We start from the raw sequence: 15,306 nt of genomic DNA on the forward strand, positions 1-15,306 counted from the left end.
AAAGGCCGTCACGCTAACAAGACTGCTACTGTCTCTCAGTTGTCCCCTTAAAACAAATCAATACCTACTTTCAAAGCCTAAGAGAGCAGTCCAAATAAGGGTTATTCCTTTTCAGAGTGTTTCATTTGAAAGCTTTTTAGAGGCCTGGGGAGACAAAACCATCCAGTATTTCACAAGAAATAAGCAAGAAGTCAGAGGAAAGTCAGATAATCTTATGTAACAGAAATGTATACCTTTCGTTCTTATACCTTTAATCATCTTTTGACCTCAGGTTGGAAACCACTGTGCTATCTCGTTTCATCAACTCAAATCATATCTTGAGCAGACAATTTGACAAAATCACCACTGAAAGATGTCAGAGCTGTCTTTTAGGGTGCCCTGCTGAACAACAATTAATTTGGTCATTTAAGACGAGAACAACAATATGCTTTAAACAAAATACTTCAAGTCATTAAAAGCCTCTGATGTTTCATAACCATGTACTGTCGTCACAGGAGATACAGTTAAACCTGCAATAACATACTTTTTTTTTTTTTTTACCACTTTTTTAACCACCTGTTATCACTTGACCAAAATTCAGTACTTGGATGATGTGATAACATGAGATGTAGCTGGAGGCTTCCAAAAACAAGTAAGAGGACCTTATGATGTAGCTACTTTTGACACCATTTACAATGATATAAAACATAGAAAAACAGCAAATCCTCACATTTGAGAAGCTGGAACTAACAAATATTTGTGACCATTGCAACATAAATGAACAATTAACTGATTATCATTGGCAATTAATTTGCTATCAATCTACTTATTGATAAACTGACCTATCATTTAAGCAGCATGCGTTATGTCCTCTCATCCTTCATTTCAACCGAGCCCTCCATTGTCTGATTCCCATAGTTATATCATACTTCTGACAAGACGGGGAGGAATTAATTAGTGAGATAGTGGTGAAATGGTTTATTGAAATGAAAACCTCTTGGGCTTGGACTGACATGTGATTTAAACAGCAGTGGTGTGAAAAATATCTTCAGAATTTTTTTTTTCTCAACTTTTGGTTCCTCCCATGAAATAAAGATGTATAGCCTCATAACACACACATACAGGATTTCACAAACGACATGATAACACACTCCCACACACACGTTCACGCTACTTTTCTGACTCTCGCACCCAGAGACACAATCACACTCAATTCTCTCCTGACAACAGATGGACAGGTCTGTGATTACCGTCCCACCTCTAAACCTCGCAGGTATTATAGCCCCATTCCCCAGCTCATTGTGTCCATGCTGAGATGTCAGCCGGCGATAAGTGAAATGACAGATTCACAGGAAGATGTGGGGGGTGTCGTATTTCCCAGACTGATCAACATTTCATCTTGAGGTAAGGATGAGCTGAGGAGGGGGAGGTGGATGGACGACAAGGCAGAGACCACCTGACATTTTTTGTATGATATCTCCAGTTTGTCTTCATTAGCTATGCTCCACTGCACTCCAGGATGCGCTAATAGCATCAAAAGACTGTCTGGCAGGTGAGCATGGAGACACATAGAGCTAAGAACAGCTGAACGTATAATTGCAGGTCAGGTTTCATATTATCAGTCTCCCATGAGAAATCTGCAGGGTGAAGGGCTTAAATGAAATTATTACCTTGGTGTTCATCATGCGCTGAGGCTGAAGTCAGTGACTGTGTATGTGTGAGAGAAAATGACTGACAGAAGACATTTGGTGATAAAAATTAACTCAAAAACACAATCTTTTCAGAGAAGCAGTAAACTTTTTGTGATTGAATGCCAATTTACTGTGAACACTTGAGAGCTGAATACTCTGCCCATATATTTTGACTTTAATATTCTCTCTCACCTCTGTTTCCAGTTTTATTTTCTTTATTTCTTTACAGCTTGGCTCTGGTGATTGAGTCGGAACATTTCGTCCATCCATGTGTCAGTCCAACACTTGGATCCAGAGTGAAATATGTTCACAACTGTTGGAAGATTGACATGAAATTTGATAGAGACAGTCATCGTCCCCAGAGGATGAATTCTAATAACTTTGGTGTTTCCCTGACTTTTCCTCTAGTATCACACATCAAAAGTTTTTTTCTTTAAAGTTATTTTCTCCATCAAACTTCACTTATTTTCTTGTTATTTTCTTGGCCTCACTAAAATATAGTTATTACAAAAAGATGATGTGTCAACACTTAAAAGTTAACATTATTATATGAGCATAGAACTTCATTATTGACCTTTTTGGAACAGTTTACTGTATGTAACAAAATAATTAAAAGATCAAAAGTCCACTTAATAGCTTGCAGAAGTTTCAACGGCATCTCATGGTCTTGAAAACCAGTGCTTAGATCTGTCAATTTGACCTTCCACATGGTGAACTTTTTGACTTTTCATAGATTGCACACCTTGAATACTCCCATTTATCTCCAACAGGGGAAATTTCCCCATGTGCAACATTTTAATTCATGACAAGATTCTGCAAAAATAATGACAGAAAAGACCTTTTCACAGACATTAATCACAGGTGTAACCAATAACATCAATAATGGAGTGCTATATTACCATCTCTCACAGAGGGCATTTTGATTTGTCAAACCATGCAGAAAAGCACAGGTGTAGCTAATAACATTAATGATGTCTGTGTTATACAGTATTTAGGTGTACTAGTAAATATAGCAGTGAGCCAACATGTATAATAGCAGGGCCTTCGAACTGGCACACTTATAACAATTATGAATGTTATTAGTGATGATACTGTGTTTGACAAGTCAAAAGAATGATCTATTGTTCATGTTGATTCATTTTGCTCACATAAAACAACGGAGTGATCACTGATGTTATTAGTTACACCTGCACTTCACCTGCTATCACAAGTTAAAATCACCACTGCAAGATAAGTCTAATGGACAGATACTAACACTGCCCAGCCTCAGTTAGCCCTGAGTGTATTTTTAGTATTTTGATTTTAGTATTTAGAGATTTTAGTGATTACTTTTAGTAGTCTCATCATGCTGCTACGACTATACCTGACTGTTGTGTGTTATTGCCATTTTATTGCTATTTAGCTGTTTATTTATAATTGTCTAGTTAATCATATTTCTCGGACTATTTATATATTTTTTTTATATATTATTTGAACTGATGTAGTTTTGTTTGTGTTTTAACCACATGCCAAACAAACACATTTCTAGAAACTAGAAGATGTCACTTGTCAAATGAAGGCTAATGCATGCATCTTGGCCTTACAGTTCTTCTGTTATAAGCTTTTCCATTTGGGTGTGCCAAATAGGTCAAAATTCTATAAAAAGGGAATTATCTTGTTTGTATTGCTGTTTATTGCTTGTTGTCAATGTGAGTCATTTCTTTCTGCTGCTCACTACTAGATGTGCAGTTTCAGAATACACAATAAAATTAATCTTGAACCTCAGTTACTGTTGCTACATCCAACAACTTTCAGTTAACCATATGGTGACTTATATAGCAGTTTATCATTACTAACCACAGGCAGTCAGTAACTACAGTAAATGTTGTAGTAGAAAACTTGTTGCCTTTGAATAGACATAGTCGTCCTTAGCGATGGTACTCATGTTGAGCTTTGAGATCTTCCACACAACTTCATCCACTTGATTTCAAACTCTTCTTTCTTTGTTTTATCAGGATACCAAGTGTTGCTGTTACATTTCTCCTGCACACATGTTTTAACAATCTTCTACAGCGTAAATGTAGACACTAAACAGTTGAAGCAATCGAGAGGAAAGATGACCAAGTTTGTGTGGAATTGTGTTTGGTTTGGTTTCAAATGAACAGCTTTTATACAGTACAGTTATGTAATATATTACGATTAGACTCTTGTTTTGACTTGTGTACTCTCTCTGGGAGTAATTGTTGGTGTCAGTTATTAGTCACACAGATACTTAACAACTCAAGAGAACAACTGCCTTACTGTGTGAAGTTTGCATGTTCTCCCAGTTCCTGCGTGGGTTTCCTCCCTCAATCCAAATACAAGCCAGTTAGGTTAACTGGCAAATCTAAATTGCTTGTAGTTGTGAATGTGAATGTGAACACTTGTCCGTTGCTATGTGTCAGCCCCCATGATAGACTGACAACCCGTCCAGGGTATATCCCACCTCTTGCCCAGTGTCATCTGGGATAGGCTCCAGCCCCAGTGACCTCGCAAAGGACAGACAGTAGCTATGAAAATGGATGGATAAATTCCGATTGTATGAAAATATGTTAGTAAATGCCAAAAAATGCTACAGATGATCCATTGCACACCAGCAAAAATATGTCAGATTAAACCATTTATACTTCCTATATCACATAATTAATTATAACATGGTTTCATATCATGTAGAGGAGAGATGCGACTTGTAGAATACTGTGTTACTGCATTTCTACTTCATTGAAGTGCTCGTTGTTACACTAGCACCCTTATAGTATTAATATTCAGCATACCAGTATCAGCCTCCTCAGCTCTACTGGCATGTGCCCGGGGGTGTTGCTGGCAGGTCTCACTCACTACTGGGTGGCCCTGGTTGGTAGCTACTCAACGCTCCTCTCTTGCCAAGCAGAAAAAGCTATTGGACTCTCCAAGGAAAGCAGTAAGGTTGGGTCAGAGTGTGTGTGTGTGTGTGTGTGTGTACTGGTGTGTGTACTGGTGTGTGTGTGTGTGTGTGTGTGTGTGTGTGTGTGTGTGTATGTATGCATGCATGCCCACGCGTATGTGTGTGACCCAAGCTAAATTATCACACGCTCATTGTTTTGTACTGTTATCTGATACTGTCACACTATTGTTGTGAATGTAAATATTACCTTTTGTTGGACACCAGACTAATTGTCGCATGGGGATAAAAGAAACGCTTGATTCAAGTGGACTGAATAGATGCAGTGGATTGGCTGCAGCTAGTTTGTTGAACCTGAGTTTGGGATTTGTTGCGCTGGGCTCTTTGTCTTGCATTTCCCCTAGCTTCTTTTCTCTTCACTTTCCCTTGCAGTTTCTCTTTGTCGTTGGTGAAAATTGTGCATCAATGCAGTCTAAAGCTTTCTCAGTGAAGTGACCCGTGTTTAAATGTTCTGGGGGCGTCTTGTTGAATTGCTCAAACAAATTGCTGTTGATATGAAGATGTGGGATGGTGTCTCCATTGAGCTGGAGGTTTATACACTTGGCTAAGCATTAGCATTGCAGGACACTGAATGGCAGATCTGGCTGAAGTTATGACTTTGTCTTTTGTCAGTCAATTTGGGTCCTTCCTCTGAGTGGGCTCCGTTCCAAACATGTCAAACTTATCAAATGGGAGATTTTCAGAGGAATGCCTTCAAGTTATTTTCATTCAAATTTCCTTCTATAGAATAGTTTTGGTACCAACACGTCACACTTTGAACTTCCTTATGGTGAGTAATTTGTGTCACTCACAAAAATGACCTTCACTGCTATGCTGATGATACTCTACTAAACCTCAAACCCTTAACAAACTGGACAACCTCCCATTCGACTTGCTATCCTCCTGCAGCTGAAGACTGACAGTAGTGGACACGTTACCCCTGATGTCCACTTGATGTGTGAATGGAGCATCTTGCTCGCTGCTCTTTTCTTTTTCTCAGCTATCTTTACACACCGAGTATATTTTTGTCTTTGAAGGAAGATTCAAGATTCAAGAGCTTTTATTGTCACATGCACAGAAACACAGCAGATGGCAACACTGATGGCAGTGAACTCTGGCTTCTTCAAGCTCTAGTTCAAATCAGAAAATATTATAAAATATTTACAATCATAATAAAAGGAGAGAGAGAAAAGAAAGACAAGACAGAGGCAAATTGAAATATATACAAATATACATTGTATTGCACATTGGTGCGCAGGTGCGGTATTGAACATAAATGATAAATAGATTAATAGTGTAAGCACAAAACTCGCCTGTGAATGTTCTTGAAGGCCTTTATCTATTAATAACTGACATTTCTGAAATTGCTTCCAGAGGACATTAGAGCCACAATGCAGCATTTTGACTGTTGCTGACATTAGAGGAATGTGACCATTTTCTCAAACATCACCTTTTTCACTAACACTTATTTCATCTATGCTTAAAACTGCTGAAACCAGTGTTGATTTCTGAACATTATGTCTAAAACACACTGAAGTTGTACATAATGGAACTCTTTTTTAACAAACTATTGCAGGCTCCCCACATAAAACATTTACTCGAACAGTCTTTGCACTTCATCACACATGCACTACCTTCACTCTACGATGTATACCAGCGTGGTGTTGCTGTTATAATATGCATCTCTGTATTAAAAGGGGAAAAGGATTGTAGCTAGTGGCCAAAGATGTCATGGGAAATCTTAATATATCTGATTATCACCCAAAATATATCATATCCCTGAAAATGACAATCTGCAGAATGTGAACAGCAGGACATTTTACACTGATGACACATAAATATGAGAAAACCTGCTTCTGTACGAGGCCGCTCCTAAATGTTAGTACATGTATTTACAAATATTGGGGGTTCAAGTAAGTCATAAACTATGCTCCACAAGCCCAAAGAAGTAGATTTGTGCATAACATTTTCTGGTTTAACTCCAGTACGAAAATGTGCAGGAAAAATCAATGGCTTCATTTTTTCTATTGTTTCAACAACTGCTTTCGCAGAATACACAAATGTGCAATGATGAGCACTGAAAAACTGCTCAGTAGCCAACAGTGAAAAAAAGCAATGCAATATGCTGCTCAAGTTTTTGTCACAGTTTGTTGTGAAAAGAGCAAATACATCAAGCTATCCTCCTGAGAGAAAAGATGTTGGCTATAGAGAGATTTAGAGACAAATTGATCAGCATTCACAACAGTTATATAACATCAGAAGAGGGCAAAAGAGATTCAGACAGGCAGCTTTATCCACTCTCCTCCTCTCACTGTCCTTCTTTTCTCACTCTGCTTCTCTCCTCTATGTCTGTCTGCTTTCTTTGCATTCCTTTCACCTTTGCCTCTAACATACTACAGTCCACCTGTCTATTCCCTCTCTCATCTCACTCACAGCATCTTGTAAAAGCCTGCAGATAGGTTTCCCAGCAACAAGTCTTTTTCCAGTGTCCTAACTGGACAGCAAAGTAACTCTGTCCCTCTGGACTCAAACAACTAAAAGAGCAACTTTGGGGTCCCTTAGGAACGAGGCAGCCAATTACTTTGAAGCATCTTGCTTGGTTTAGAGTCAGTGGGCCAAAAGGATAATGGTGGAGGAGAATGACCTGCAGCTTTCTTGTCAACAGACCATCATGAGCTGCAGTGAAGTTATTTATTTTTAACACATGTCCTCTGGAGGCAATCTCTCTCATATTGTAGTCCAAAATGACTCTTGACCCTCCTAAAGTTTGAGAATGGGCTTTGTCAATTAACTAGAAAAGGTCTAAACTTGTTTTGATATGCTGGACAATCACAGCACTGCAGCTTCATGTAGCAATTTTAAGGCAAAGACCTGATATTTCTTACCAAGCAAAAAAATGGTAAACCTTGTACCTGTGAGGAAATATCAAAGTTTGATCCTCATCCAGTGTTCCTACTCTGATAATGTTGTACAGGGCAACATAAATAAAGGACTTGACTCTACTTGAAAGGCACAGTGAGTGTTTGCCAGCCGCTTTGGGTGGCCATACTTTTTATGCAGGGCACTTCCTTTAAGCTTCTAACGACGAGTGACCCTTGCGTGAAGGGATTCTTAGAGACTAGGTCAGGCTTTTAGAGTCAGGGGAGTTCCTAGTGCACCGAGTCTATCACGCCTGGAAACCAGGCAATCAAATTGTGTATGAACAAACCCTACAAACTCTCTTTTAAAGCCCACGAGGAAACAATTGTTTGTCAAGAAGCGTGGGTTATTAAGACTTTATGACGAGCTGGTCATTCATCATTAGCTGGTGACAACTACAATCCAGTGTTTTTAAATAAGGACTCTAATGGTATTGTACGCTTCTAAATGGGACAAAGGAGTGTGAGTTGGTATGCTGAGAGCAAAGCAGGAGCAACTGCTGGACAAAGGGAACAAGACTGTTGACATCAATTCATAAATCAAACGGGATCACTGCCTCTTTGATGATTAGGACTTGACTTCCCAAAAGCCTTCAACTAACAGCTCAGGTGTCGTGTGTATACAGGTTTTTTTGTTTTGTTTTGTTTTTTTTAAAGTACTTTTTGTGTTGTCTTGAATATGTAAATGCAGACTAGTGCCCGACTGATATTTTTGAGGCCATTACGGATAATGATATTTGAGAGTTTAAAAAAATCTGATATTATATTTGCCAATATTTGTTTAACAACAACAGACAGCATAAACAAATATTTTCCTAATAAAAAAAGAACTATGACCAAATATTTGACTGAGTGGGTCATTTTACAATTGAAAAATAAACTTGTCAGTGCTCTCTGGTGGACAAACTATGTAATGGTGACCTAAATGACCTCAAACATCTTGATCTTTTATCAGATAACATATAGGCTGATACAATAAAGTGATATTGACTGGAACTACTGGCACTGATGATATATCGGTCGGGCTCTCATGCAAGCTTGATATCAGTTTTATCATATCGTGTTGTAATACATCAATGATTTCCTCTTTGAAAACTTCTTATTCTTCTGTTATCAAGACGAAGCTTAAAATGTAAACACACTGGCCATAAATGTCATTTTGCGAAATGTTATGATTGGTGTTGTCTTATTAGTTGCATGTTGAATTTAAGTCAGATCAAGTCAGTTTAGTTTTATATATTGTAGCCCATAAATACAAATTACAAATTTGCCTCAAGCAGCTTTACAATCTGCACAGCATACCTCAGCCTCTAACCTTAGACCCTTGATTCAGATAAGGAATTTACAGTAGTCTAATGTCTGCAAGAAAATTTTACTGATAACTGCAAATAAGAGATTAAAAGCCCAGATCCTGGAGAACAGGTTTGAAAATGCATCCAGAAATTTACAAAATGTATTGATTTCTTCCTTCTGACGCCTACAGTAGTCAAGTTCCTGCAACTAGCAAATAGCCTGATGGAATAGCCTAAATGTGCCAGAAAAAATGAATAGTGATATTAAAGGCAAAACGATGATCTATGAGTTGGATGTGAAATACAAAACCCAATTCCAGGCACTCAAGTGCCTGCTATGAAATAAAACAGCATTTCTGTGGTTTTGCCTTGATATAAAAATACATCAGTGTCAATTGCTGCGTTTTGCTGATGCATTAAACCTTTTTATTTATTTATTTATTTTTACATATTTACAGCTAATGGGGAAGCTGTAACAAGCTTGCAATAAGTTGCTTAATAATGTTACTTTCAGTTATTTTAGACAAACTGTAAACCTGATGCTTAAACCAACATCAACCCAACTTTTTTCTCGTGTCTTGCCCGTCTCTCCATGCCAGCCTGCTCTCTCTGTGTCGTGGTAACGCTGATGTGAGAGCTAGACTGGTTACCACATGGCTTTTATCCAAGTAGAGGCGCTTGAGAGTGGACCGCTTGGAGAGTGGGAGCGCAGTCGCACGTTATCCATCGCCTGGTGCAAGATAGACCGTCACTCTGCCACGTCTGGCATTTTCCTTTATATAGTCGAGAGACTCAACCAAACTATTTCACTCAGCGCGGATCCAGATTGTTCTCCTTTTCCTCTTTTGCCCCCTCTCTCCTTTTTTTCACCCCCCTGATCAGGCTTAACCATCTTGCGTTTTGTAAAGGCAATTGTTGGTGCGCATCATCGCGGGAGCCAAAAGGAGGTTTGCCACTGTTCCATAGGAGACTGGTGAGTAGTGCGACTCAAGTTACATGTCTTTGTTTTCTTTTAGACTGATAATTTCTGCTTCATATTTGCATGAAGTTTTCTTCCACGCTTTTTTAGTTTGTTTTTTGATTGACTTTCTAACTTCTCATTAAGCTGTGAACTTGTATCCAGTGAGCAGATAATGACTTAATTGAATGGGTTGATTGATTTTCATATGCACTGTGGCTGTGTTTCAACAAGTTATCTCACGCTAAGTGTTGTATTATAATAATGATACCAAACAGAAGAGTAAGTTTACTTTCACAGAAGCTAGTGGTTTAGTTGTATGTTACTCAAAGCTTGTTTTCTATCTGTAATTCTCTTTTTAGCTGGACTTTGGTTGTCTTTTCTATTCTTTATCTGTTTTGCCTTCTTTCAGTTAAATGAATAGTTAATGAGGTATTACACTTGACTCTACTCTGCTCCTATTTTATCTATATTTGTGACTGTTTAAAGGGCCATGCAGCTGCATAACCAGTGGAAATTAATTGGATTCGAACTTTGGCATAAATCCGGACTATTATACAGTAGATGGGCGTGGTTTTGCATTAATGGGACAGTCCCATTCAGATATCTCAGGAAAGATTTCAGAAAAAAAGTTACTGAATGCATTTAAAAGTTCTGGCTTTGATGTCACCTTTTTCAATCTTCTGTGCATGTGGGTGTTTTTTCTCTCTCAGCGGGCTGCTGGAACGTCATGACAGCTGAGAAGAGCGGGCCCGTTATAAACGGTAAACCAGAGGATGGCAGAGACCCGGAAGGGTCCAGCTCCAGCCTAGACAACAGGGAGTACAATGAGAGAGGCCAGTGGAACAACAAGATCGAGTTTGTCCTGTCTGTGGCCGGAGAGATCATCGGGCTGGGCAACGTCTGGAGGTTTCCTTACCTCTGCTACAAGAATGGAGGAGGTAAAGACATTTCCTTCACTGTACCTGTGCTAGTAGACTGGATGTGAACTGGCTGCTAACTAAATAAGGGAGGAGGTGAGACAGGTATCCTCATTGGAAAAGATTAGGCAAGTGCAATATCATAACCTTATTAAAATGTAAAAGTTTCCTGTGTGAATGAAATTCTTTCACCTTTACCACAACAAGAGAGCTGTCAGTGTAACACAAATATCCTTTATTATTTCATCCATTATGCACAATCATGTCAATAAAAGACGCAGGTTCCCTCATTAGCCACTATTAGACTGCACAGTATGGATCCTCTGCATAATCTGAAAAGGTCACCTTGCAGTATGAGTGTGGCATCATAAAGAGCATCTTAATTTCCTCAATAAGAATTTTGTGAATTGCTCCTAAGAGAAGTGTAGAGAAGAGTTAGAAGAACTGATAGATGAAGTGGTGATCATGTTCTCTGCATATTTTTTTTTGTGTGCATAAAGGTGCATTCTTCGTTCCATATGTCATCTTCTTCGTGTGCTGCGGTATCCCCGTGTTTTTCCTGGAGACTGCCCTGGGTCAGTTCACCAGTGAGGGAGGCATCACCTGCTGGAGGAAAGTCTGCCCGCTGTTCGAGGGTAAGAACACGCTCACCTTATATCTTTTCTCAGGGGGTACTCATGAGTTTTTATACAGAACATGGGCAGATAAAAATTGATTCTTGCAAACGCACAATGGATTGTTCACATCTGTTGAGACAGATGCAAACTATTGACATGTGACAGTAGTCACTGCTGCATCCTGCGTTTACTTAGAGTTTGCAGTAGTTTGAAAATGTAGCCATTCACATGCCGTTTCTGTAACTCTCTGCCCTGTCAGGTATCGGCTATGCAACCCAGGTGATTGAAGCTCATCTAAACGTGTACTATGTAGTGATCCTATCCTGGGCCATCTTCTACCTCTTTAACTGCTTCACCACTGAGCTGCCGTGGGCTGGCTGTGGGCACTACTGGAATACAGGTAGGAGGAAGGAACATTGGATAAGAGAGGAGATTCTTTGTGCAATGATCATGTGCATCTTTTTTGTTTCTTCAGAAAATAGAAAATATCTCCTAGGTTTTTAATGTGCAATGCCTCAAAAATAACAACATGTCATTGTGTATCCACAGAGAACTGTGTTGACTTCTACGGGGAAAATGCCACAAACATCACAAACCCCAACGCAACTTCTCCGGTCATTGAGTTCTGGGAGTGAGTATTTTTTTCTTTCTTTCTTTCTTTTTTTAAAATTTAAATCATCTTCATGTTCTGTCATGTTCACCATTCTACATTTGCGACTTCTTCTCTGTGGCTATAATATATTAATGGAATCATCATTTGTCTTAAAACACCATGACAGTTCAGGTTGTCCTCAAACATCTCCAGTCCTTCCTAAATGTCATTATGTGTCATATTGCTGAAATTATGAACTGCTGAAAGCTCCAGACTGTTTCACTGACCCCCCCTAACCTTTCCCCCAATAATTAGTCAGTCCTTTTCATATTTGTGTGTCAGCAGGCCCTGGTAGGCCAGCTGTCTCCCAGCTAGAGCCATGTGTGTGGCAGCAGATCAGGCTTTGTCAGTGTGTAACGCTGACCACACTTCCTGTCTTGCTGCCAGTGGCTATGTTTACACTGCTGGGTCATATCTCACTTTCAACCTGCTTACCAACCTTTTCAAAATATATACTGCAATCACAACAGTTCAATTTAAATTGTTGTCTGTATTGTTGCCTCTAAATCAAAATTTAGTGAGATGATATGTGTAACAGTGATGAAAATGTCAGATTTGAGCCAGCACCCCAGAGGAAGACATGCCCAAAGGAAATGGCCAAAAAGCCAACCACCATGTTGTTGGCAAAAATAGTAACTGACCAAGCCTTGTGTAATCTATGCCAAGACAGACTGCCGTGTTTTGTACTGTATATACAGCATAAACAAACATCAGAGCTGGAAGGTAAAAAAGCTTATTTTGTCATCTGTATAGATTTTTCATTTGGTACTCCAAAATAATGTTGCATGGCTTTGTCTTTCCATTTCTATGCCTTAACATAAAAACTTTATATGCAGGCAAGATGGCACTAGACCCTGCTGCAAGTAGTGCTTGGAAAAAAGTGTTTGCAGAGTGTAAGAAAGAGAGAGAGTGAGAGTGTTTGATAAAAGGCTCACAAACACAGATTAATTTTGTACATACGTGCAATAATATTATCACTGCATCACTAAACAAGTGATATATCTTGACAAAAGTCTTTTAACTGAACCTAAAAAACTACTGAACAAAATATATTAATGTGTTGTAGGAGTTTTTTAGACTTAAAAAAAGGCACCAACTACAGCTACGGAACCAGTTCAATAATTTACCAACTATTGACTCGGAACGGGATTCTATGCCAGTATTCCACAGGCTGTTGGTCTGGACTGGTTTTCCGTGCTGATAGTAGTTTGTTTTACTGGTACCGAATTATTGGAATATATGCGGAATATACTGACCTCTTGTAGACCACTAACTTGACATTTTTTACTGTCATGTTGGGCATTTTAGTGACATTAAACGGGACATTTTTACTACATTTTACAGTTTTAACCCAAACCATGATCTTTCCCTAACCAACTATTTTTTTTGTGCCTAAACCTAACCATCTTAACCCAAACCATAGAAAAGATAGGTGTATCACCTGCAAGTAAAAATGTTCCTCAATTTTAAAACAATTTAAATTTGATCACATGATCTTGTGCAATCAATACCAATATGCATGTGTAATAATTATGTACCAACAATAAATGGACTATTGACACAGCGGAATTCATACCAATAGTCACTTCCTTAAAAAAATCACAAATCAGTAAAGGAATATAAGATATGTTTCTTTGGTAACACTAACTAAACCAAATACTGTTTATGTTGGTTAAATAGTATTTATGTGACCAGGTAGAAGATACTCTGCATGCTCTGCTTTCCCCTAGTTTGAACCATATCCTTTGAACCCTTAAAAACTACTTAATATTACAATTTACCTAAGAAACTTGCACACCTACTGTATCATACTCACATAAACAGTATGCATGCAGGTCACACTCTAGAAATATGCTGTGCTACGCATACATATAAAACCAATTCTCATGTACTTTAGAGTATGCCCAGGTATTACACACATTAGTGTTCACATCTTGCCCTTTTGGCTGACCAGGAAGGACAGGGGGGCTGTGTTGGACCTAGCCTGTGGCCGGCCACCAAGAACATGTCACGATGATCAATGGCTGGTCAGGATCTCCGGGGGTGAACTTGGTGGCAAAGATTTGGCAAAACCGTTTAGCTCTGTGGCTCCGACTCTCGCTTCTCATCCTCCATCAATGCTGTTGCCTGGCTCTGCTTCAACAAACAGGAAATGCACTGTTTATTCACCACCGCCGACTACCTATGATGTCATTACCGCTGATTACATGACCTGTATCAGGGTTACACCTGTAGGTATATCAAAATGAAGAACTTTTTTCAGGGATAATGAATTAGTAAGACTCCACCATTACAACAACATACACCACAAAATATTCAACTTGCAACTGTTCTGGATTGAAGGTTTTGCATTGTAATGTTAGGTCCCATCTAACAGATTCTATCGGCTTACAGAGGGATGCACTGATTTTACTAGTTGGGATTTTCCTCGGGTACCCAGCTATATATATGGCAGCCATGAGCCTACTGAGTAGCTTGTTGACTAAGTGGTGGTGCTACTCCTGAAGATGAATTGTCAAACTGATTCAAGGTGAACCACAGTGGGCAGTGGGTGTCTGGTTCAGTGTCATGGCTGACTGGTCTGGTGGTGGTCACCCTTGGACGTTATTTTGCCCCAACATTTAAAGCACATAGAGACCTCTCAGAGGGTAACAACTCTCCATTGCCCATTTCAGTTTGGGCAATGATTCTCCTTGGTCATAACAGTGGAGCAGACTGGACTGTTCCCGTCTTGTTGATGAAGGCCACCACAGTGACGTTGATCTACCAACACATCCTTGTTGCTCAGTAGCAGCTCGAAGTGTTGGAGGATATGGAGCATCATGTAGGCTTGTATGATGTCTCTCCTCGAGAGCTGCCATGTTACCTACAGTACAGTTACCTCCCCATTCCATCAAGAATGCATTTGTGAAGGTGACCGCTCACTTAGGAGGGTGTCCTCCTCCTGCTAATCTGACCTGACCCTCATAGCACATTGGCCAGGTTGGAGCAGGGACTCAGTCAGGGTACAAGGCTAATGTGATTCAACCCTTTGCTCTCCACCTCCAGGTCTTCATTATCAGATGGCACATAAAAAGTGACTTGTTATTCTTAGGTGTAGGGGCAGATGAGCCACAAGTAGAAAGATTGTTGCTATATCACCCTCACCTTGTCATCTTCAAGATTGCATTGTTCCACATTGCATAAATGAAATTGCTGCAGGCAAATCTGCATTATTCACAACCTGGAACCTGCATACTCAACTGCCAGTTTCCAGGTTAGCTGCAGGATGAGTTACCATTGAGGAGGAATGTAAGAAATAGTAACGGGAATCACAGAGGATAGAGTAGATAAATACTGGT

At 39.4% G+C, this 15,306-nt stretch overlaps 1 protein-coding gene across 1 annotated transcript in view; it reads left to right on the plus strand.

Annotated features, from left to right (window-relative positions):
* The first annotated feature begins 9,360 nt into the window (after positions 1-9,360).
* slc6a11b (solute carrier family 6 member 11b) overlaps positions 9,361-15,306 on the plus strand; it is a 31,966-nt gene continuing 26,020 nt past the window's right edge. The window contains exons 1-5 of the mRNA XM_067586917.1: positions 9,361-9,791; positions 10,490-10,717; positions 11,197-11,331; positions 11,573-11,713; positions 11,863-11,944. Of these exons, the coding sequence (XP_067443018.1) occupies positions 10,507-10,717; positions 11,197-11,331; positions 11,573-11,713; positions 11,863-11,944 (569 nt within the window). The 5' untranslated portion in view covers positions 9,361-9,791; positions 10,490-10,506. The remainder of the gene's footprint in view (positions 9,792-10,489; positions 10,718-11,196; positions 11,332-11,572; positions 11,714-11,862; positions 11,945-15,306) is intronic.

Source organism: Thunnus thynnus, chromosome 4 (genome assembly GCF_963924715.1).
Source record: "Thunnus thynnus chromosome 4, fThuThy2.1, whole genome shotgun sequence".
Taxonomy (NCBI): domain Eukaryota; kingdom Metazoa; phylum Chordata; class Actinopteri; order Scombriformes; family Scombridae; genus Thunnus; species Thunnus thynnus.